This window comes from Macaca nemestrina, chromosome 20, assembly GCF_043159975.1.
Source record: "Macaca nemestrina isolate mMacNem1 chromosome 20, mMacNem.hap1, whole genome shotgun sequence".
Lineage (NCBI taxonomy): Eukaryota > Metazoa > Chordata > Mammalia > Primates > Cercopithecidae > Macaca > Macaca nemestrina.
Genome location: NC_092144.1, coordinates 52706647 through 52732764, shown reverse-complemented (window position 1 = coordinate 52732764; position 26118 = coordinate 52706647). Strand labels below are relative to the sequence as shown.

The 26118-nt window shown below is 41.3% G+C and overlaps 1 protein-coding gene across 1 annotated transcript; it reads right to left on the bottom strand.

Annotated features, from left to right (window-relative positions):
• Positions 1 to 1959: 1959 nt before the first annotated feature.
• LOC139360289 (deoxyuridine 5'-triphosphate nucleotidohydrolase, mitochondrial) lies at positions 1960 to 10602 on the bottom strand. The gene has a single exon (XM_071086939.1). The coding sequence runs from the start codon at positions 2750 to 2752 to the stop codon at positions 2258 to 2260; it is 495 nt and encodes a 164-aa protein (XP_070943040.1). The 5' UTR covers positions 2753 to 10602; the 3' UTR covers positions 1960 to 2257.
• Between the last annotated feature and the right edge of the window lie 15516 nt (positions 10603 to 26118).

Below are 26118 nucleotides of genomic sequence, written 5' to 3'. Positions count from 1 at the left end.
AATCAATTTATTTCTAGGGCTTTGTTTACTGATTCGCATTTGACAAAACCCGCTGTTTTGTTATTGTATTACCGAGGTGGAGTTATCACTATATCTGTAGAGGGAGAGTTGCCCCAAATCATAAATCACAGATATAAGCCAATTACATCTATAATTAAATTTGTTGAAATTTTGTCTTGTCACACATGTTCACAGAAAGCAATGGCCAGTGGAGTCTCTCAGGCTGCATCGTTCTCACTCTGACACACCTGCCTTTCTCTTTCACTTAAAGGACTTTTATGATGACACTGAGAGAAACCCAGATAATCCAGAATAAGCTTTCCATGTCAAGACACTCAACTGCTTCACTGTTGAACAGTGTTTCGTCTGATCCTACATGACTAGGAAGACTCATTCTGGAGAAGTCACATCCCATGGAAAAGGGGATGAAGTCAAATCAGAAAAGGGCAAAGGGAAATCACAGCAAAAAGGGGACAATATAATCCTGGAACCTTATTAAAGTCACACAACTGCTGCTTCAATTAGAGCAATTTGTTTGGCAAACATCGCTCCAAACCTTTCAGTTGTATGTTGGCTCACCTGTAATGTCTGGAGCAGTCTATAGACTAGTTTTTCTAGAGTTTCTGAAGCGTCTCCCAACTGCAATTGCAATCTGACACAATTCTCTGGATTGCAGTCTGAACCCAGTGTCTATGTGTACCTTTTGTGTAGTCTACACATCAGCAGGCATAAAGGTTGTTTATATATAAGTTGCTATGATTTCTCCAGAAGTTTACATAAGCCATCTAGTTTCAGCTTGTAAGGTTTAATCTATCCATCTGACAAAAGGCTAATATCCAGAATCTACAAGAAACTTAAACGAATTCACAAGAAAAAAACCAAAAACCCCATCAAGAAGTGGGCGAAGCACAAGAACAGACACTTCTCAAAATAAGACATTTGTATGACCAAGAAACATATGAAAAAATGCTCATCATCACTGGTCATTAGAGACATGCCAATCAAAACCACAATGAGATACCATCTCACGCCAGTTAGAATGGTGATCATTAAAAGGTCAGGAAAACACAGATGCTGGAGAGAATGTGGAGAAATATGAACGATTTTACCCTGTTGTGGGAGTGTAAATTAGTTCAACCATTGTGGAAGACAGTGTGGCAATTCCTCAAGGATCTAGAACAAAAAATACCATTTGACCCAGTAATTCCATTACTGGGTATATACCCAAAGGATTATAGAACATTCTACTATAAAGACACACGCACACATATGTTTATTGTGGCACTATTCACAAAGTAAAGACTTGGAACCAATCCAAATGTCTATCAATGACAGACTAGATAAAGAAAATGTGATACATATACATCATGGAATTCGATGCAGCCATAATAAAGGATGAGTTCACGTCATTTGCACGGAAGTGGATGAAGCTGGGAACCACCATTCTCAGCAAACTAACACAGGAACAGAAAACCAAACACTGCATGTTCTCACTCATAAGTGGGAGTTGAACAATGAGAACACATGGACAGAGGGAGTGGAACATCATACACCAGGGCCTGTTGGGGGGTGGGGGGCTAGGGGAAGGATAGCATTAGGAGAAATACCTAATGTAGACAATGGGTTAGTGGGTGCAGCAAAACACCATGGCACGTGTATACCTATGTAACAAACCTGCAGGTTCTGCACATGTGTCCCAGAACTTAAAAGTGTAATTTTAAAAAATGATAAAATATTTAAAAGCACAGTTTTAATTTACAATATACCAAAATGGAAGAGAAATGGAAGAAAATTCTGAAACGATTAGTTTTGAAACTTGTACCCAGGAAAAAATTTAGGATTCAGTCCAAATTGTAGGTAAATAACAAAATTCAAAAAAAAAAAAAAAATGAACACATCTAAAAAAATTTTTTTTTTAGTTAAATACAGGTTTTTTTTTTTTAAATATGTAATTGATGTACATTTGATTTTAAGAAGACACTTTACATCAGGTCACCACAAAGCAGATTTACATACAACCATCAATTGCAGAAAAACAAAGTTTCTTTTTGATCCAAACACAAAAAGCTTTGTGTTTTATTTTTTTATGATCTCTTCCTTGACCATAAAAAAAAAAAAAAGTAAAAAATGCAGTACTTTTTGAAGGTGAAGCTAGTAAGTTTACAGAAGTGCAAAATACCAAAACACTTTAAGCAAAAACTTTTTTTTTTTTTAAGAAAAAGGTATGACTTCTCGTTTTCTGTTCTTGGCATAAATTTTAATTCTTTCCAGTGGAACCAAAACCGCCTGAACCCCTTTCGGTGTCATCCAAAGCTTGAACTTCTTCTATTTCTGCATAAAAAATCCGTTCGCAAATGAGTTGTGCAATTCGATCACCCTTTTTGACTTCAAACTTTTCTTTGCCAAAATTAAACAGTACAACACCAATATTTCCTCTATAATCTTCATCTATGACACCAGCTCCTACATCAATAAAGTGTTTTGCAGCCAAGCCTGACCGTGGAGCTACTCTTCCATAACACCCAGAAGGGAGCGCTATCTGAATGTCCGTTTTCACAAGAGCTTTCTCCATAGGTGGTATTGTATAATCATAGGCACTGTACAGGTCGTAGCCCGCGGCCCGCGCGGAGCCCCGGGTGGGGGCAGTGGCGTGCTTGGAAAGCCGGGCAAAGCGGAGCTGCATGCCGCCCTCCTCTGCAGGCCGGGGCCGCTTACTGGGTGAAATGGCGGGTGTCTCTTCAGAGCAGGGCATGGGAAAGCCAGAAGGCCAGCGAGGAGAGCGCCCGAGGAACAAGAGAGCGCACGAAGAGTTCGAACACACCTAAAATTTAATAACTGTTGTGCTGTTGTTTTCTTCTGCAAAACAGTTTTCCCCTCCTGTTTCCCATTTTTTATGAAATGGAAATCATATGGGACCAACGTAATTGCAAAATAAGCTTTAGTCTTATACCTGAATTCTTTACACAAAGTGCAGCAAGAGTGTAGATTCAAGGCCTCTATGAATACATATATGTTGTGTATATATATATGTATAAATATAAGAATATACACATATTCTATCATGTAGAATGGCACTAAAGTATATTAATGGCAGCAAATCTGTACAAGTCTGCAGCAGCCTCAATTCTTGCTTCTTCAGAAGAACTCAACTAAGGGTCATAAGGCAGAAGAGACTGGGGCCAGTTTCACAACAAGAGTGAAAGTTTATTTAAAAGCTTTAGAGCAGAAATTAAAGAAAGTAAAGTACACTTAAAACAGGGCCAAACAGGTGATGAGATTTCAGGTGTGTGGTTTGACCTATGACTTAGGTGTTTGTATGATGGAACAATTCTGGGGTCTGCATCTCTTCTCCCCTGATTCTTCCCTTAAAGTGGGCTGTCTGCATGTGCAGTGGCCCACGAGCACTTAGGAAGGGAGCCTGTGTAGTGTGTTTCCTGGAGTACAGTTGGAAAACAGAGACCAAAATAAAAGCTATGTATGTAAATAAAATTGGTCTCCTAATAAAATCCTCTTATAAATTTCTATCATTTTTATGTTACCTTGGCATCTATTTTTAATCTCCTTGAACACACCCAAAATCCTTCTCTCTCTTTCTCTCTCTTCTTTGAGATGTAAATTTACTACCTACTTTCTCTAAAACTCGGCAAGGGCTTCCTCAGATAAATTGTAACTTTTTCTATTTACAAAACCACAATTCAAATCCAACAGCTTTTTTTAAAGTGAGTTTTATGGGTTTCATGCATAAAGTTTTAAACTCAAAAATCTAAAGTATTTCTGTCATCCCTCTATCTTTATGTGCACATGTATATGTTCTATGTTGTATCACATATATGTATATGTCCATACCTGTGTTTATATACTGTTTAGACATGGTATCAAATAAATATAAAAATAAATGCATACTAATCAATTAAGTAAATAACCCAAATGCTTTTCAACCCATGTGATTTTAGTAATCTTCAATAATGGAAGAACACCTCAAATGAGCATGCATACCTATCTGCAGCCTCCTTATAAAAATTATCAGCCATGAATTTTATATCCAGCAAAACTAAAGTTCATAAAGGAAAGATAACAGACTTTTTCAGACAAACAAATGCTGAGACAATTTGCCACTACCAAGCCAGCACTACAATAACTGCTCAAAGGAGCTCCAAATCTTGAAACAAATCCTGGAAACACATCAACGCATAACCTACAAAACAAAAATACAATAAATAAATGAATAAAACCAAGGTATCCAGGCAACAAATAGCAGGATGAATGGAACAGTACTTCACATCTCAATACTAACATTGAATGTAAGTGGTCTAAATGCTCCACTTAAAAGATATACAATTTCAGAATTGATAATAATTCACCAAGCAAGTGTCTACTGCCCTCAAGAGATTCCCCTAACCATAAAGTGTCATATAAACTTAAGGTAAAAGGATAGAAGAAGAGACCCCATGGAAATGGCGACAAAAGTGAGCAGGAGTAACTATTCTTATATCAGAAAAAACTAACAGCAGTTAAAAAAGACAAAGAGCGACATTATATAATAATAACCGGACTTGTCCCACAGGAAAATATCACAATCCTAAATATATATGCACCTAACACTGGAATTCCCAAATTTATGTAACTATTACTACTAGACCTAAGAAATGAGATAGACAGTAACACAATAATAGTGAGGCACTTCAGTACTCCACTGACAGAACAAGACAGGTCATCAAGACAGAAAGTCAAGAAACAAACAGTGGATTTAAACTATGCCCTAGAGCAAAGAGACTTAAGATATATTTACAATATATTCGACCCAACAACCCAGAATATACATTCTATTCACCAGTACATGGAACTTTCTTCAAGATAGGCCATATGAAGGCCACAAAACAAGTCTCAATAAATTTAAGAAAACTGAAATTCTATGAAGTACTCTCTCAGACAACAGTAGAATAAAACTGAAAATCAACTCCAAAAGGAACCTTCAAAACCATACAAACACATGCATATTAAATAACTTGATCCTGAATGATCATTGGGCCAAATATGAAACCAATATGGAAATTTGAAAATTCTTTGAACTGAACAATAATGACTCATCCTATCAAAACATCTGGAAATCTGCAGAGTGTGCTAAAAGTTCATACCTTTAAATGCCTATATCAAAAAGACTGAAAGAGCCCAAATAGATAATCTAAGGTTACATTTCTAGAAATTCAAGAAACAAGAACACACCAAACCCAAACCCAGCAGAAGAAAGAAAATAACCAAGATCAGAGCAGAACTAAATGAAGTTGAAACAAAATAATACAAAATATAAATAAAATATAAAGTTGGCTTTTTGGAAAAATAAATAAAATTGATAGACCATTGGCAAGACTAACCAAGAAAAGAAGAGAGAAGAGTCAAATAAGCTCATTTAGAAATGAAATGGGAGCTATTACCACCAACGCCACAGAAATACAAAAGATCATTCAAAGGTAGTATGAACACATTTATGTGCATAAACTAGAAAACCTAGAGGGGATGAATAAATTCCTGGAAATATAAAACCCTCCTAGATTAAATCAGAAAGAATTCAAAACCCTGAACAGACCAACAAAAAGCGGCAAGATTGAAAAGATAATTTAAAAATTAACAACAAAACAAATTCCAGGACCAGATTGTTTCACAGCTGAATTCTACTAGATATTCAAAGAAGAGTTGGTAGCAATTCATTTGACACTATTCCACATGCTAGAAAAAGATGAAATTCTTCCTAAATCATTCCATGAAGCCAGTATCACCCTAATATCAAAACCAGAAAAAAACATAACAAAGAAAACTACAGACCAGTATCCCTGATGCACACAGATGCAGAAATTCTTAACAAAATACTAGCTAACTGAATCCAATAGCAAATCAAAAACATAATCCACCATGATCAAGTAGGTTTCATAATAGGGATGCAGGAATGGTTCTACATACACAAGACAATAAATGTGGAACAGCACATAAACAGAATTTAAACATCACATGATCCTCTCAATAGACACTGAAAAGGTACTTGACAACATCCAGCATCACTTTATGATTAAAACGCTCATCAAAATTGGTACACAAACCCACAACCAACATAATACTGAATGAGAAAAAGTTGAAAGCATCACTCTCCGCAGGGGAACAACACAAGGATGGCCGCTCACTCTCACCATTTTTATTCAACAGAGTACTGAAAGTCCTAGCCAAATCAATCAAACAAGGCGATAATAAAGGGCATCCAAATTGATAAAGAGGAAGTAAAACTGATGCTGCTTGCTGATGATATAATTGTATACCTAGAAGACCCTAAAGACTCCTCCAGAAAGCTGCTAAAATTGATAACTGAATTCAGCAAAGTTTCAGTATACAAAATTAATGTGCACAAATCAGTAGCTCTGCTACACACCAACAGTGACCAAGCAGAGAATCAAATCAAGAACTGAACCCCTTTTACTACAGCAGTTTTAAAGAAATGATAACTCAGCATATATCTAAACAGGGAGGTGAAAGACCTCAAGAAAAACTACAAAACACTGCTGAAAGAAATCATAGATGATGCAAAAAATGAAAATGGACCCCACCCTCATGGATGAATAGAATCATTGTTGTGAAAATGACCACACCGACAGAAGCAATCTACAAATTCAATTCAATTCCCATTAAAATGCCACCATCATTTTTCACAGAACTAGAAAAACAATTCTAAAATTCATATGGAACCAAACAAGAGCCAACACACCCAAAGCGAGACTAAGCAAAAAGAACAAATCTGCTCGTGTCGCATCACCTGACTTCCAACAATACTCTAAGACCAAAGTCACCAAAACAGCTTGGTGCTGGTATAAAAATAGGCACATAGACCAATGGAACAGAATACAAATCCCAGAAATAAACCTAAATACTTACAGCCAACTTATCTTTGACAAAGAACACCAAAACATAAAATAGTAAAGGACACCTTATTCAACAAATGGTGCTGAAATAATTGGCAAGCCAAACCAGGAAAATAAAACTGGATCCTCATCTCTCACCTTATACAAAAATCAACTCAAGATGAAACAAGGACTTAAAACTAAGACCTGAAACTATAAAAATTCTAGAAGATGACATTGGAAAAATCCTTCTGAACATTGGCTTAGGTGAAAAGTTAATGACCAAGAACCCAAAAGCAAACGCAACAAAAGCAAAAATAAATAGGTGAGAATTAAACTAAAGAGCTTCTGCACAGCAAAGCAACAGTCAGCAGACTAAACATATAACCCACAGAGTGAAAGAAAATCTTCACAATCTATACATCTGAAAGATAACCAATATCCAGAATCTACAAGAAACTCAAACAAATTAGTAAACAAACAATCCCATGAAAAGTGGGCTAAGTATGTGAATAAAGAATTCTCAAAAGAAGATATACAAATGGTTATCAAACATATGAAAAAATGCTCAATATCACTAATGATCAGGGAAATGCAAATCAAAACCACAATGTGATACCACCTTACTCCTGCAAGAATGTTCATAATCAAAAAATGAAAAAATAACAGTTGCTGGGCAGGCACAGTGGCTTACACCTGTAATCGCTACACTTTGGGAGTCCAAGATCGGTGGATCACTTAAGGTCAGGGGTTTGACACCAGCGTGCACAGCATGGTGAAACCCTGTCTCTACTAAAAACTCAGATTAGTAAACAAACAATCCTATGAAAAAGTGGATCACTTAAGGTCAGGGGTTTGACACTGGTGTGCACAGCATGGTGAAACCCTGTCTCTACTAAAAATACAAGAAAATTACCCCGGTGAGGTGGTGCATGCCTGTAATCCCAGCTACTCCAGAGGCTGAGGCAGAAGAATGGCTTGAACCTGGGAGGCAGAAGTTACAGTGAGACAAGGTCTTGTCACTGCACTCTAACCTGGGTGAAAGAGCAAGACTCCAACCATCTCAAAAATAAATAAATGAAAGTAATAGATGTCGATGTGGAAGCGGTGAAAAGGGAACACGTCTACACTGCTGGTGGGAACGTAAACTATAAATGAGTGGGTAAAGAAATTGTCATATATACATGATGGAATACTACTCAGCCATAAAAGGAATGAATTAATGGCATTCCCAGCAACCTGGAAGAAACTGGAGACTCTTATTCTAAGTGAAGTAACTCAGGAATGGAAAACCAAACACTGTATGTTCTCACTCATAAGTGGGTGCTAAGCTATGAGGATGCAAAGGTATAAGAATGATACCATAGACTCAGGGAAAAGGGTCGGAAGGGGGTGAACGATAAAAGACTACAAATTGAGTTGAGTGTATACTGCTCTGGTGATGGGTGCACCAAAATCTCACAAATCACCACTAGAGAACTTATGTAATTAAATACCAAATCCCCAAAAATCTATGGAAAATAGATTTAAAAATAAAATAAAATGGCAAAAAATTTAAAAACAGCGTTCCTAAAAAATTCTAAAATTTAAAAAAAAAGAAAAAGAAAAAAAAAAAAAAAAAGGCCCTGAAGGTCACATACCAGAAAACTCTATTATGCTGCCTCTTAGTGCATATGTTTGAGCCCACTGGCTCAACTTCTGAGAACTTATCGGGAAGCTGCTGATCACCCGTTTCCGCTCTTTTCTATCTATTGTGAGACTGTATCTCCCTGGCACTACCTGCAGCCAATTATTACTTTAGAGAGACAGTTAACAAGCAACTGACTTGACCATCACCTGGTGATGATCACTTGCCATTTCTAATATGGGGGTGGTGGAAGGATCTCTCCTGCCTGCTCATGTCTGACCAGCTACCTACTGTAACACTTTCAGATTTTTTGTTGTTGTTGTTGAAGACAGAGTCTCACTCTATCACCTAGGCTGGAGTGCAGTGGCACGGTTTCAGCTCACTGCAACCTCTGCTCCTCGGGTTCACACCATTCTCCTGCCTCAGCCTCCCGAGTAACTGGGATTACAGGCGCACGCCACCATGCCCGGCTAATTTTTTGTATTTTTAGTAGAGTCGGGGTTTCACCGTGTTAGCTAGGATGGTCTCAATCTCCTGACCTCGTGATCCACCCGCCTCGGCCTCCCAAAGTGCTGGGATTACAGGCGTGAACCACAGCATCTGGCCAACTGTGTATTCTTTATGACACAGGCATATAAACTTAAACTTGCTGGCTCTCTTGGAGCTGCCAGTAATATATCATCCATAAAATGAATAATCTTGCTATTACAAAATTCTTTTCCACTGGGGAGCAAGGCTGGTCTACATGTTACTGATACATGACAGGACTATTCAGCATTCCCTGAGGAAGCACTTTCCAATAAAATCGGCAAGCTGACCTTTCATTATTAATAGCTGATAATGTAAACGCAAATTTTTCTCTGTTCTGTTCTGTGAAAGGAATAGTATAAAAACAATCTTTTAAGTCAATCACAATTATAGGCCAGTCTTGACGAATTGCCATGCGGGAAGGGGTCCCATAGGCTGTAGGTTAGCATTAATAGCATATAAGTCATGCAAAAGTTTCCATTTGCCAGACTTTTGGGAATGAGGAAATGGGTGAATTCCAACGACTGTTAGATGGTTCTATATGGTCGGCTTTTAATTGTTCCTCAACTAATTCATGGGCTCTTTGTAATTTCTCTACCTTCAGAGGTCCCTGTTCTACCCAATTAAAATTTTGAGACACACACATCAGGGGTAGTAGAGGAAAAACAGTGGCCATAATTATAATTTAAATTTAACTTAAATTTTAACAGAGAATTATAATTTGAGATGTTCCTTGTATACAAGGAACACATGAAATTTTACCATGAGCCGCCCGTGGAGCTGGAGGGCAGCGAAACAGGTCCTGGGCAGTGGTCGCGCTGTGCTTGCATAGGCGCCACTTTTTGTCTGTGCTGCTTTTTGTCTGCCCCGCTCCCTCCTGCCACCGCTGGGTGGAGGTTGCCATCCTGGGCGGACCTTGTCAGCTTGGACACTACAAGCGTTTTTCTCCTTGAGCCTTTCCTTATACCTGCCGCCCCCTGGGCTGGACTGCTTCGGCTTCTAATGCCTTTTCTTACCTCTTTATAAACATACACCTGATTGCCTTATTGATTTTGCATCACCGAGCAAGCTAAAAGCTCCCCTTCTAATGCTGTTTACTTAAGACAGGGTCCCATAGCTGTAGTGTGTGCCTTCCTTTCTCTTATTTATTGGAGCATGGGACTCAGGCAAAACCTCCCTTTCCTCTTTGTTATTTTGGCCCCGTGATAGTGGGGTTGAGGGACTCAGAGGTGTTAAAGTAGGTGATGGTTCCTTCTCCTTCCCTTTTTTAGGCTCTTCTGTGTATAATGGGACCAGAATTGCCCTCATTAAAGCTCATAGCATTAAAGGTTATACTGGGACCCGCTGCTCTTGCAAATGAGGTCAGGAGATCGAGACAATCCTGGCTAACATGGTGAAACCCAATCTCTACTAAAAATACCATATTGGCCAGATGTGATGATGGGTGCCTGTAGTCCCAGCTATGCAGGAGGCTGAGGCAGGAGAATGGCGTGAACCAAGCAGACGGAGCTTGCAGTGAGCCGAGATTGTGCCACTGCACTCCAGCCTGGGTGACAGAGCAAGACTCTGTCTCACAAAAAAAAAAAAAAAAAAAAAAAAAGAAAGAAAGAAAGAAAAAGGAAAAGAAAAGAAAAAACAACCGCAAAAACAAAAAGATTTCTTCCCACTTGTTCCCAAAGCTCTATGTCTCGCTTACCTTCTTCCAGGAACCACAGGTTAAGTGATACAATTTGCATTAGGTCCCTTAATTGAGCCTGCAAAACCAAGGCTCCAGTGGCTTTAAGCAGCTGCTTGAATACTTTTAGATACTGCTTCTGTTGTGCTGATAACTGTTGTCCCGTGATTAAACCCTACCCTGAACAATTCCCTCGAACTTGGAGATCCCAAGCGGACACCGATGACCTACTGACTTACTGACTTATCGACTTACTGAGTTACCAACCGCATAGTCTTCACCTTAGTTTTCGATAGTTCTGTGGCAATTATTTGCAGCTATACCTCAGACCTGGGAACCAACATGCAAGGTCCTCACACCAGGCACCAACTGTCTGGGTCCGACCAGCAGACCCTGACCCAGCAATGGAGGAACAAATACACTTAGACACAAATATCCAGTGAAAGAGCAGGCTAGGTGGCCAAATCACTCACCAATACCAAGAAGGGTCTGGTAAACAGTTAACAGCCTTGGCGCTGATCAGCCAGGCAAGTTTGCATTTATTTAGTACAGATTAAATGACAAAGGTCTTGAGTAAACACCACTATAAGGTAATTGACATTGCCAACCTCCCCCAGAGTAGTTCCCCTGAGCATAAGATTAAATGTTGGATTTAGGACCACCTGAGTAAACAAGCTATTTAGATAAACTCCTCTACATTCCTATGTACCCAAGCCCTAAGCTTTTAAGATAATTCAGCTGCCTTCAGCCAAACCTTTTACTGAAGCTATGAAAACCCCCAGACTTCCAAGAAGGTTTGTGACTATTTCCTATAAATATCTTTACAATTTTTCCTCTAAAACATTTCCCACCATGAAGTCCCACAGTTGAAAAGACAGGGAAGGGCGTTATACAAGCAAGAAAGAACTAGAACAAGTTTGGCCATAAGAAAGTAAAATGTTGGTCAGGTCTTTCAACACAGATCAAAAAAAAAAAAAAAAAAAAAGGGAGATTGGGGCCATGTTATGAGGACACTGCATGGCAGCCTACATAATGAGAACTTCATCCTACAGATAAGAGAAGTCACTGGAAAGCTTTGAGAAGGTCACAAACGTGACAAACAGCATTTCCAGGAAGATTACCCTGACCAGTATTAGGCAAGATAAGTTGGGAAATGATCTTCAACTTTAGCAACTTAATAGAAATATCTAAAAGATCTATATTTCTTTTCTTTTTTCTCATGTTTAATTTTGAAATAATTTCAGACTTTCTAAAATGTTCCAAAAATAGGCGAAGTCCTCATATGCTTTTCATTCAACTTCCCCAAATATTAACATTATAGATATGCACCTAACAATAAACGTCAATAAATGATTATTAACACTGTAAAATGCATGCCTGTACAGACCTTATCCAAATCCCCTCGATGTTCTGACTAATGTCCTTTTTCTGGACCAGGATCCCATCTAGTATCACACATTGCTCTTCATTGTACTCTTCTCTCAGTCTCCTTTAATCTGGGAAAGTTAGGATTTACCTTGAAGAGCTTCACCTTTTTGAAGCGTATTGGTTACTTATTTTGTAGCATGACCCTCAGTTTGGACATTTCTAATATTTTCTCATGATTAAACTCAGGTTATACACTTTGTACAAGAATGCCACAGGGATGATTCTACACCTTCTCCATCAATTATATTAGAATGCCCCAAGATGTCGTTATCTCTTATTACTGGGGATGTTAACTTTGATCACTGGGTTAAAGTTCCTCCACTGCAAAATGACCCTTTTCCTTGAAAGCATTTTCAAGCAACCAATCCCTGGGCTACACCACACATCAGACAAATCAGATATGCTTGAGGGATAGTACAGGCATTTGTAGGCTTTAATGACCTACAAGTGACTCTAATCAGTATTCGGAGTTGAAAACCTATGGCTTAGACAGTGAAGATTAGAATCGTGAAAATCAGCTATGAGACCATTCCTAAGGTTTCTCTTTAAAAAAAAAAAAACCTAATTCTAAACAAAAGCAAATACATCTGGATTTTGGCATTGACATATGGTAGAGAAATAGAGGAAAAATAGAAATCACCTGATGGGGAAAGAAATGAGTGAGTAGACTGCTGTCCAATTTCAAAAAAAAAAAAAAAAAAAAAAAAAAAAAAGGCAGAATCAGCTGTGGTGACACTTGCTTTTAATTCAAGCATTTTGGGAGTGAAAGTGGGGAGATAACTTGAGCGCAGAAGTATGAGACCAGCCTGGGATTTCTCCAGCCTGGGTGAAACCCCATCTCTACAGAAACAAACACAAAAAATTAGCTAGGCATGGTAGCACGTGCCTGTGATTGCAGCTACTCAGGAGGCTGAGGCAGGAGGATCGCTTCAGCTCACAAGGTTGAGGCTGCAGTCAATTATGATCTCGCCACTGCACTTCGAGCTCGGTATGAGAGTGAGACACTCTCTCTTTAAATTAAAAAAAAAAAAAAAAAAAAAAAACCAGTAAAAATAATGTACTAAGGTCAGATCTACTACAAAAATTGCATCTTATTCTGTGATGTTTAAACGCTACAATTAAAATAGAACAACGAGGTGTTTCCATACGAATAGCTGAAAGATTCTGTACTCTTTATGCAGCTGCATCATATTCTATTGTGTAGATATAAGGTAACCTGTTTAATTAGCATTGTGCTTGTGAAAGTCTAGGTTGTTCCCAATATTTTGCTGTTAAACAAACAATACAGTGAATAACCCTGATTAGGTGTCATTTTTTATGACTGGGACTGTGATAAATTTTTCCTAGTAAAGTTTGGGAGGCAAAAATATATATTTTTAAAATTTTGACATGCATTAAGAAATTTTGCTCTACAAGATTTGTACAAATTTTTATGTTCCAAGAAAAATAGGGGAGAGTAATATCACCTCAGTTGCTCTCACACAAATGTCCTGAGTGACAGGACCTTTAGGGCCATAGGCACACTGCGATATCCCTGGTGCCCAAACAGGGCAGGGGTATCTGGATCCTGGGAAGCTCCAGGAAAGGTGAGGGTTCCCTCTAGAGGACACGCTGCTAAGGATCAGAAAGGGGCCAAGGAAGTCCAGAGATTACAGCAGGTCTTAAACTAAGGGCAAGTTCAAGTGGAGGGCGTTAAGGCTCAAGGAGCAAGCTGAGGTGAGAAAGTGGTAGAGACTGATGGAAGGAGAAGGTAAAAAGCTCCAGGGAAGCTAGGGGAGGCACATCAGGGCTCTCCACTCCTCCTCAACATTGAACTTTCTAGTAGTCATGCTGGTGGGGCTCTGTGAGCTCTAGAATGTTCAGCACTATCTGGGGACTCTTCCTGCTCAAGGCCAGCAGGACTCCCTCTCCCAGCTCTGACAAAGAGCAATGTTTCCAGGCTTTGCAAAATGCTTTTCTGAATGAAAAATTTGCCCCTGGCAGAAGCAATAATCTACACTAATCTATAAAAGCAAATCACCACTAAAACCCATCACCTCTTGGTAAAAGAATTACAAGTGTGAGATGGGTAAAATGGAGGTCTTCAATATCTATTGAAAGGACATTTACTTAATCAGTAATTTGATGTCCCAGAAGGCATGTTTAGAGGTGATGCCGCATGGCTGCCTGTACCTCACAGCAGAAAGGGTGTGGGTTTTCCAAGGGTCTGTAACCGTGAACCGGAAAGGTCTGTAACTGCGAAAGGGAATGACACACACTGGGTTACATTAAAAAGTGGGATGTAGGGAATTCTGTAGATATTGGGAGAAAAAAATACACAAAGTAAACCCAAACACCATTCTGATTCTCTCACCATCTTAGGGCCATCTTGGTTATCTATGAATGGTAGCATAGGGATTTTTGTGTATTTTCAAAATTGTATACTGTTGGACCATTTTTAAAATAGGAATAAATCCCAAATTGGAACAAGAAACTGGACACTGCTGGAGTCTCACTTTTGGCCAGGAGAGCTGACAACATCCTGCTCCTCCTGGCCTGGACACTGTCTGGCTCAGGGGCATAAATGCTCTGTTATTATGGAGAAAGAAGATGTTGTGAACATTCTCACCATTCACCTGTCCACCTCTCACACCCGTCGACCTCTCAAACCTCTTGCCCACTCCTGGATTTCTTTCTTAATTGACTGAGCTCTATTTCTGTCCCTCATCCATTCCAACATGTGGTGGGTCCACGTGGTGGCTTCTACCCATGATTTTGTTTTTTAAAAAAAAGAGACAGTCAAAATTACTTTCCCTGACACCTCCTTAAACTGATCTCCACCTGCAGCCCCATGATCATTACCAGCAGCATCTAGACACTTTTTTTGGTAGTTAGATGCTTTCCATCTCTCATTAGGAAATGTGACTCTCTCCACCCTGCATAAAGATTTCCCAGTAGAAATGAACACAGAGATACTGCCTGTGTGTTCGCAAAGGAAATGGTTTCTAGAAGAACATATGAAAGCTGCAATTATAGAAAAGACCACACAAAACATATATTATGTAGATGACTCTCACAATTTCTTTAAGAGATACATTGTAAAACATCACCTTAATAATTATTCTAGAAGAATAAAGCGTGCATACTGTTTTCTTAAATAAATTTTAATAAAATGGTTCCTTCCATGTGCCCAGGATGGGCCTCTGAACAAAATTCTCCATTTTCAGAGGCAATGCCTGACAGGATGACATGGACTTAGGCCTGATATGCAGCCATTCCTGTCTACCATGACCCTGCTGCAGAACAGTATCAGCCCAGGGCCCAAATCTCCTGCTGAAGAGCTGAGTGAGAAAATTGAATATCTAAAGCCTCTTACCTTTTTCCACTCCACTGCAATGGGTACCAGTGCAGTCCATTTGCCCCTGAGGACATCCACCTGCTGGTCTTTGGCTTCTAAGAGTCAGACCTCTCTGGCTTCTCTGAGTCTCAGCTGTTTTCACTCTACTGAGTGATGTACACAGCTAACCTGACAACATTGTGCCCCAAAGCAATGTTTTCTGTGTCCCTCATTATGGAGCTCACTGTCCCTCACCACATGGGTAAGTGCTTCCAGGGTCTCTCAATTCCTCAACACACATTTTAACACAGTTCCTCAGCAAAGGAAGTGATGATAATTTACCTACTTTGATAAAATTCCTGAAAAGATCCCTAGACTGCAAAATTTCAGTCAAAAGAAGACAGAAAATGCTTTCTAATTGCAAAACATTGGCCTCCTTGCTTTTCAAAAAAGTATCCTTGAAAGAGCCAAAATAATTTTGCAAAAATAAATTGCAGAACTTAAACTTTCTTATTTGAAATCTCACAAAACATTACAACTATTAAAAACAGAGGCTGCTGGCATAAGAATACAAATAGGGACCAAAGGGATACAATTGAGAGTCCAGAAATAAACCCTCACCCTCATAGTTCATTGCTCTTGCATAAGGGTGTCAAGATAATTTAATGGAGGAACAATCATCCTCTCAAATAACGGTGCAGAAACAACTAGATAACCACATGCAAAACAATAAACTTAGAGAACTATGCTTTCAACCATATCAAACAATTATCTAAAAATGGATCAGTGAGTTAATTATAAGATTTATAACCATAAAAACATCTTAGAAAAAGACATAGGGGTAAAACTTAATGACCTCAAATGTGCAATGCATTCTCAAGTATGACCCAAATGCATGAGACACAAAAAGGAAAAACAGATAAACTGGGCTAAAGACGCAAGCCTTTTATGCATCAAAGGATATTATCAAGAAAATAAAAAGACCAAACACAGAATGACACATAACAGTTGCAAATCACTCAGACAATGGTTTCATGCCCAGAATATATAAAGAACGGCTACAACTCAATAACAAAAAGACAAACCCCCCAATTTATATAAATGGGCCAAAGGACTCAAATAGACTTTTCTTCAAAGAAGATATGCAAATCATCAAGAGGAACATGAAAAGAAACTCAACATCATTAGTCATTAGGAACATACAAAGTCAAAGCCACAATGAGATACCACACTACACCTACAAATATGGCTACCGTTCTTTTAAAATGTTAAATAACAAGTGAAAGCCTTATGTAGAATTTGGAATCCTCATGCACTGCTGGTGAGATTATAAAAAGCTACAACCACTAGGAGAAACAGTTGTGCTGCTCCTCAAGAAGATAATCATAGAATTCTCATACGGAATAGCGTCCTTTCCTAGGTATATACCCAAAGAATTGAATCCAGGGACTCAAACAGGTACTTACCTAGGATGTTGATTGCAGCATTATTCACAAAAGATAAAATATGAAAACAATCCAAGTGTTCATCAACACATAAATAAACAAATGTGGTGACACATACAATGGAATGTTAATCTGCCATAAAGAGGAATGAAGCTCTGACATCCACTGGAACATGCAGGGACTTTGGAAACATTATGCTAAGTGACATATGTCAGAAACAAAATAACATATATCTATAATTCCATTTATATGAAACATCAAGAATAGGCAAATTCATAGAGACAGAGTAGAGATGATCAAGGTCTAGGGTGGAAAATACAGGGAGTTATTATTGTTTCAAAGATACAAAGTTTCAGTTTAAAATGATAAAAATTTTCTCAGAAAAATAGTGGTGATGGTAACTGAACACTGTGTATGTGGCTAATTCCACCTGATTGCACATTTTGAAATCGTTAGTATAGCACATTATTCACAGAACTGTGAAAAATTGATTTCCATTATTTAATTCACCCAGGCTAAGGTGTTTGTTACGGCAGCTGAAGCCCATGAATACATCATCTGAACCAGTGTTTTCAATGACATATATCGCTCTTTCAATCAAGTTAGCTGGAAGCTCCTGTCCCCAGAAGAAGCAGAGGTCCCAAAACAAGAGCTCCAGCAGGGGTTCAACCAGCACAGGTCCCATAGGGCAGCCTTGATGTCAGGCCCTGGATGGCACGTGAGGCTATAGTGATACAACCACAACGTGAAAGTGTAAGTGTTTTTACTACTTACAGACACTGGGGAGCACTCAGCACACCTGGAGACCACAGATACAGAGGTCAGTGAGCCCAGGCAGGGAGGAGAGAAGAGACCGGTAAGCCAATGATTTTGGTAAGTTCAGGTGTTATCTGACAGGTTTCCAGCAGGGAGTTTTAATGGATGTGTTTAAAGCAAGCAGCAAACACTGGGACCAGGAGATCATGCTGTGACTGAGAAGCGGTCACTTTAAATGTAAGGGCAAATATCGGATTTATCAGTTTAAAGAAAGCAGCTGGAGAAAGGGGAGCCCAGCACACCAAGCAGAAGAGATGACTCTAAGATTTTATCTCTGGTCAACAACTGGACCCACTTGAACTAGATACAGTATGGAAAACTGCCAGGGTGACCCAGGCCTGCCTCTGATGTGAGGCAAATAAACATACACCTTAAAAAATGAATGCCAAGGTAACATGACACTATGAGCACTCATGACATTCATGGACACCAACAGGGTGTGATACCATGCCCTGGAGTCAGAATCCTGGGTTCTGGTCCCTGGGAATGAGAAAATGAAAATGACTTGTCCCTAATCCCCTGGCTTTGATGCTCCTGCCCTGGTGGACACCAAAGATGGTCAAGAAGAAATGAGAAACCCTGAGCCCCAGCTCAGCCACCAGACCCCAGGGAGCAATAGAGTGACTGAGAACTGTCTCTTTGATCATGGGACTCACAGCCCCTACTGAGCAACCAGCACAGGCCTCTCCTCCCAAGAGGCATGAGAGATTCACCCTGCACACCTCCAGGAAGGACACTTTCCTCTGGGACACTTTCCCAGGTCCTGAATGTCCATCCTTGGAAGCTGCAGCCAAGCTAGACACAATTAGAGAAAGGAAGGGTCCCTGTCACCAGGCGACACAGCTCACGCACAGCACAATGGGGTGTACCTGTGACAGGAACCTGGTGCAGCTCCAGCCTCCTGCACTGAAGGGGAGAGCGAGATGGGGATGAAAGAGGGCAAAGGGCATGAATGTGCACCTCAAACCAGAGCCATTGGGACAGCAGGAGGCTGAGACCCAGGACTGTGCTTGCCCAACCTACAGGGTATGTGTGTGACTGTGTGTGTCTCTTTTGTGTGTGTGTTTGTGTTTCTGCACATAGTGTGCATTGAGGTTTGGTGACAGAATCACTGCTGAAAAAGGCAGAGGCCTCCACAATTCACAGGGACCTGACACACACACAAAAGGTAAAAGAGAAGGAGGGACAAGGAGGCAGGACTGAGAGGGGAGGGGACAGAGAGGTGTCCTGGGCTCAGACTCCACCCATGAGACAGAGAAGTGCTCCTGCCGCGGGAAGAGGCCCAGCACAGAAGGAGGAAGGACAGCACAGCTGACAGCTGTGCTAGGAAAGATTCTGGATCCCAGGCTCATCTCCACACAGGAGAACACACAGGCAGAGCAGGCCATGGGGCCCCTCTCAGCCCCTCGCTGCACACTGCACATCACCTGGAAGGAGCTCCTGCTCACAGGTGAGGAGAGAACTTCCTCGGAGAGGACAGGAGGAGGAAGCAGAATGATTGGATGGATTTTCCTGGAGAGGATGGGGTTCTAAGAAATAACAGAAGAAAGTACTTTGGGAGGCTGAGGTGGGTGGATCATGAAGTCAGGAGTTCAAGACCAGTCTGGTCAACACAGTGAAGCCCCATCTCTACTAAAAATACAAAAAATTAACCAGGTGTGGTGATGTGCTCCTGTAATCCTAGCTACTTGGGAGGCTGAGGCAGGAGATTTACATGAACCTGGGAGGCAGAGGTTGCAGTGAGCCAAAATCATGACACTTCACAACAGACTAGGTGACAGTATGAGACTGTCTCAAAAAAAAAAAAAAAAGAAAAAAAGAAAAGAAAGGAAAGGAAAAGAAGAAACAAAAACAGAAAAGAAGGCTCTGTTGGAGCCTGGATAGGGGAAAATACACCAGAGAGGGACAGGGGTCAAAACAGGAAAATCACATTGAACTGGAATTGGTAAGAAGTAGGAAAATCTCAAGTGTTCTGTTCTCCTGGTTAATCAACACTGGACACCACATTTTGAAAAATGATAATAATAACGATTATCAGATGACACTTCAAATGAAAACATAAGCATTGCATGAAACACTGTCCTCAACAAAAAACCTCAACAATTGGTGAAAGAAAAAAAACATCCCAGGCATGGAGGGACCTGGGAACTTTCGCATCTACAGGAGTCTGAAGCCTGTTCCAGGCACTGGGGTGCAACCAAGATCCTAAAAGTCTCTGTCCTCAGGGAGCTCACGCTGTCATGGGAAGGAAGACAGACATGCAAAGAGATCTAGAATGTGAGGTCAGGTGTTGACAAGAGCTCCGGAGGGAGCAGAGCAGGGAAAGGTCAGAAATAGAAGATCCAGGGTCTCTGAAGGAGGTGTCAGGAAAGAAGTCTAAGGATGCCCTGATGTGAGCAGGACCTGAGGGTGGTGTGGAGGGAGGCATGAAGATCCCTGGGGAAGAGGATTCCAAACAGAAATATGACAAGGTAAGAAGGGTTGAAGAAATGGGGGTCGTGCTGCTGACTTTGACCAAGTAGGACAGTAGTTCACACACACACACACACACAAAAGGGGTGTATGTGTGTGTCCTACTGTCATACTGGGGTGTTGTGTGTGTTTGCATGTGTGTGTGTGTGTCTTCAAGACTGAAGATTGAAGAGATCTTCTCAGGACCCAGAGTCCCATTTTTCACACCCATACATACGTCACAATATTGACTGATGCTCTCTCCACGTCCTAGCATCACTTTTAATCTTCGGGAACCCACCCACCACTGCTCAAGTCACAATTGAAGCCCAGCCAGCCAAACTTTCCGAGGGGAAGGATGTTCTTCTACTTGTCCAGAATTTGCCCCAGAATCTTATTGCCTACATCTGGTACAAAGGGCAAAAAACGGACTTCCACCATTACATTACATCATATGTAATAGATGCTGAAACAATTATAGTTGGGCCTGCATACAGTGGACGAGAAACAGTATATTCCAATGCATCCCTGCTGATCCAGAATGTCACCAAGAATGACACAGGATCCTACACCATTCAAATGATAAAGCAAGGTGATAAGACTAAAGGAGTAATTGGACATTTCACCTTATACCGTGAGTGATTCCACATGATCCCTGGGTGTTGGGGGGCGGGGTCACTTCTACTTTACACCAACAGGATGGTCAGGCCTAGACGGTGCCTGTGTCCCTCTCTGCATTATGTCGCATGTTGGTGTTTTGGCATTTAGTGGAGGACACACACAGAGGAGACAAACTATAACAGATCAGAATTCCTTTCCTGCCTCCAAACCCTGCAGACACTTGCTGCACAGGAAGGACAGTCTGAAGGGAGGGTGCTCAGCAAGAGATGAATCTCAGCCAAGCACCTCATGCCCTCTTCATAAACTAGATCCTGAGAAAGACCCTGGAGAACTGAGTAGGGCTTTGCCTAAGAGGCCCCCAGAGATACTCTCAGAAAAGCTCAGCCCTGGAGGCCTCAACCCCAGACCCGTCCCTAAATCCTTACTCCAGATAAAGCTGAGGAGGCTGTACCAAGGCTGGGTTGTGGCAGGGCTTACTGGGACCAAGGATTCACCAGGCGTCTGAGGACTGTGTCTCCTGGAGCTGCTCACTGCCAGGGCTCAGTCCTCAGATCCTCATCTGGGCAGGACAGAGCTTTCTTCACCTGACACTCAGAGTGGAGAGGACAGAAAGACAAGCTTTATAGGCCAACTGCTTTGCGAGTCTAATGTCCCCAGAAGCAGAAACAGAAGACAGAAAATGTACCTGGCAGCAGCTTATCCACAGTGATCTGACCTAAAGGTGCTCTCTCATGGAAGTGAATAATAATAAATGCTGTTTGTGTGAACACCTCCACTGTGCCAAGCATTAGGTCAGGTGACTGTGAATAATTCACAATTTATTCACAGATAGCATGAAAAGCCACAGTCCATTTGCAGTTTACCTTATTTGACTGAGAGAAAACTGAGACACAGGAAGGCACAGTCACTGAACCAGAGTCACACAAACACAAATGGCAGATCAGGGTCACATGAGGTCTGTCTGCAGCCAGAGGCCCATCCTCTCCTCCACCAGAAGTGAGGGCTTTTTGGGTTCCAAGGACCCCATAGTCATTCATTGGCTCAAATCCTCTCTTCTTAGGCGTCCAAACATCAGAGGAGTGAGAGCAAATGGTCAGCTGATTAGTCTGCACTCCAGAACTAAATCACCTGCCTCAACTGTCAGAGTCAGTGCAAAACATGTCCGGGTCTCCCACTCAGATCTTAACCCCTATCACTGAACCTGTAATCCTGTTTCCCAAAGTGTCCATGTCACTGCCATGACAGGATAAAAGAGAGGACCTTGTTTTCATTCCCCACTCACACACTGCACCAGCACAGGCCCAGTGAGAGACACACACTGAGGAGCTCTCACATAACAAATGAAGGAATTGAATGAAGAAATGAATGATCCATAACTTCTTTAGACTGGATCTTGGATGCAGGATCCTAGGAGGTCTAGCCACACCTGTCCCTTGTCATTCAGAGGCTGACACCCATGTTTCATCCCCCACTAACTCTTGCCCCTAAAGCCAACCCATCTCATGTAACTCTGAAGCCCTTTGGTCACTGGAGGGTTTTCAGGCCTGATCCTGGCCTGTGGAACTGGGGACACCTGGTCCCTGGGGTCTCTGAAGTCACTGTAGGCCCCACTGTTCACTGCCATGCTGTCTCTGCCTCTCTCTGCTTCTCTGTGTACGTCACCTTCCTCCCACTTCATTCTACCTGGCAAGCCCTGTCCTGCACAGCTTCTTCCTCCACCCCTAGCCCTTCCCCAGACACTCCCTCTAACTAGGTTAATTGTTCTGTTCCCTTCCTGCTAACACTGTGGCCTGGCCCACCTCCCAGGAAACAGGAAAGGCACAGAAATCACCTGGAGTTTCCACTCCTGCCAAGTTTCATCTTGAGCCAATGTCCCCAGGTCACTAAAAGAATAAGCTTCCACTGTATCCCCATTCAGGGCTCTGTCCTTTTGTGAGGCTGATCTGTGGACAAGACCATGGGACAGGGATAGTCAGCTCCTCCATCCACTCTTATAATTTCCAGACAAGTTCTTCTGGCCTCCTGCACAAACAAAACCAATTTATCCAGATAGTGATTTGCAGTAAAGAAATATTTTAATGACTCCAAGTGTGCCAAACAGGAGGGTGGAGGTTTATTATTACTTAAATCAGACTCCCTAGTGGATCAGGGGTTAGAGATTTTCAAGGATAGTTTCAGGGGCACAGGACTAAAAAATGGGTACTGCTGACTGTTTGGGGATGGAATCATGAGGGCGGAGGGAAATGATCTGTTTGTGCTTGAATTCACCTCTAGGTGGGGACCATGTGACTGGCTGAGCCATTAGTCATGGGTATGGATGAGGTCAGCGGGTTTCCAGAATGCAAAGAATGAGAAACATCTCAAAAGACCAATCTCAGGTTCTACAATAGTGATGTTATCTATAGGAGCAAATAGATACAAATTTTGTAAACTCTGGGCAAATGACATTTGAGCAGTAAGGGATTATAGAAACTGTGCCTCCATTTTAGCAGAATTCAGTTCCCTCCTACAATCTTATTCTCATGGTCTTTCACCAGTTTTACAAAGGCAATCCCTGGGCAAAAGAAGGGTATTAGTGTTATGGAGGAACTATTATCATTCTTGCTTCAAAGTTAAACCATAAATTAAATTCCTCCCATGGTTAGCCTGGCCTATGTCCAGGAATGAGTGAGGACAGCCAGCCTGAGACTCGATGCCAGATGGAGTCAGCCATGCTAGTTTGCTGTCACTGTTGTAATCTTTGCACTGACTGACCAGGGTGTCAGAGGCTGGGCAGGCCTGCAGTCTCCAAAGCCCATGGGCTGATTTCACCCATTTCACTCACGATTCCATCCACAACCTACTATGGAGCTCACATTCTCCAGTCACTTCCTAGAGACTTCTGGTTTCCTGTCAGCCATATAACAGGCTTGAAATTTGTCACTCGGTTGTAACAGTAAGTAAACAACGGAAAACTCAAAAGTCAACAACTCGTTAAAATCCCTCAGAGATGGCCGGCACAGTGGCTAACAACTGTAATCCCAGCACTTTGGGAAGCCAAGGCGAGCGGATCACGAAGTCAGGAGATCGAGACCATCCTGGCAAACACAGTGAAACGCCATCTCTACTAAAAATACAAACAAATTAGCCAGGTGTGCTGGCGAGCGCCTGTAGTCCTAGCTACTGAGGAGGCTGAGGCAGGAGAATGGCATGAACCCGGGAGGTGGAGCTTGCAGTGAGCCAAGATCTTGCCACTGCATTGCAGCCTGGACAACAGAGTGAGACTCCATCTCAGAAAAAAAAGGAAAACGAAAAACTTGCTGTTAGAGAAATGAAGAATGTTTTTGATGCCTAGTGGTAGAATGCACACAGCTGAGAAAAGAATCCCTAACTTGAGGATGTGTCAATAGAAACTTCCAAAACTGAAAAAGGAAAATTCAAAAGGAGTGGGGGAAAAAAATGGAACAATATATCCCACTTCATATTTAACATTTTGTATTGACAATAGCAATTTTTAAATTTTGTAGTTGTGGTACAACCTCCAAGGCTGTAACTTACACATAATGGGAATACTGGTGGTTTCGGGGACCTGTTGGAGGTGGCCAGGGCGTGCTATCTGATGGTTTTACAGCCTGTGCCACATACGATTGTTTCCTCCTGATGATGCCATTTTCATAAGTTGGGGTTCTTTGTGTGGGGGACACATGAGCCACTGGCATCTCACTTAGACTCTTCCTGATTCACACAAACTTAAACTCTAGTTGTATTTCCTGAGGTTAAGAGAAAATGAAGAAAGCTTTTCACATACCTGTTTTGGGCTCTTCCCCATTTTTCCTAACTCTGCACAGAAATTAGAAACAGGGATTTCTTACTATATTTACTAACATAACACATATCACTTCTTTTAATTCGGCATCATTCCTCCCTTTATGTAATTGACACACTGACCAGTTCTGTCTCTTTAACGGGACTCTCTCTACTTAAGGAGTTGCTAATTTCAAATCACTTTTGGCATCTTTCTTTGAGCATAATGTGATCCTGTTGGAATTCACCCCACACCTAAACCTTAATTTGGTATCAAGATAAATATTACTAATAGCAATCCATCTCAGATGTTTGGACCATCAGTAAAAATTTCCACTTATGACAACATTTTAATGTTTCCTCCAAATCTTTTTTTGTTTCGTTACTAGAGTCACAACGTAACATGAGGTCTAAACTCATGACAACTTTTTATGGGAAAATTACAGTACTACAAATTGAACATCCCAAATCCAGAAATCTAAAATCTGAAATGCTCCAGAATCCAACACTTCTGACCACTGATGTGATGCTAAAAAGAAGTGCTCACAGGAGCATTTTGGATTTAAAATTTTTCACATTTGGGATGCTAACCCAGTACATCTACCATAAATATTCCAAAATAAATAAAAAAGTTAGAATCCAAAAACCTTGGTTTTAAGCTTTCTGCATAAGGAACACTTTATCTGTATGAACTATAGGCATGAAACTGTACAGGAGATCTCTAGAACCTCCTCATCCTGTATAACTGAACAGCACAGCCATGGAACAATGCCCTATTCCCCCGACCACAGCTCCTGGAAACTACTATTCTACTCTATGATTCACTCTGGAATCCACTGAGATAAGCTACATAGAGTAGTCTAACTCCTAGAATTAGAGAGTAGAATGTCTAATGAGAGAAAGTATCTGCAAGACTTCTTCCCACATATTGCTCTAATAGCCAGCAAACACATATGGTCCATGAGGGCCAGACTTCTGTCATCAGTTCATGTCCGCCCTTTCTACCATTCAGTTCTGCGTTTGCAAACATCTACGTGTATTTCTAGAAAGATATACATGGTCCTCACCTGCCCTCTACAGGGGGAAGGGAATATCATGGATGCAGAACAGCGAACATGGTCTTGGTCCAAAGCTCTCAGCTCTTGCCTGTCCCCTTCACTCTTTGTAGGTTATTCCTTGGACTCTGCTCTATCTTTAGTGGTCACTGGCTCAAGTCACTTACTATGAGACAGCTGGGAAAACCGCCCCACCTTGTGGCTCCACTGCCTGGTGACTGAACTGACCTCCAGGCTTGACTCTGGTCTCCCCTGTGTTATTTCTGCTCAAGTACCCAGTCCCAGGCCAGGCTTCCCAGTACTCAAAGGGTTTAAGGACAATGGGAACTTTCATCATCCATCCCTAAGATCCCCTTGGAAAGGGAAGTTGCAGAGAAAACATACCTTGGGGGCAAAGTAAGACTGAAACTAAGAAGATTCCAGCAATGCATGCTCCAGGTGAGGACCGCAAGGTGGGCCAGGCAGGCAGTTGGAGAGGGAGGGACTCAGAGA

Coding starts and splice junctions, on each gene's coding strand:
- LOC139360289 (XM_071086939.1), bottom strand. CDS start 2,752: ATGCCCTGCTCTGAAGAGACACCCGCCATTTCACCCAGTAAGCGGCCC.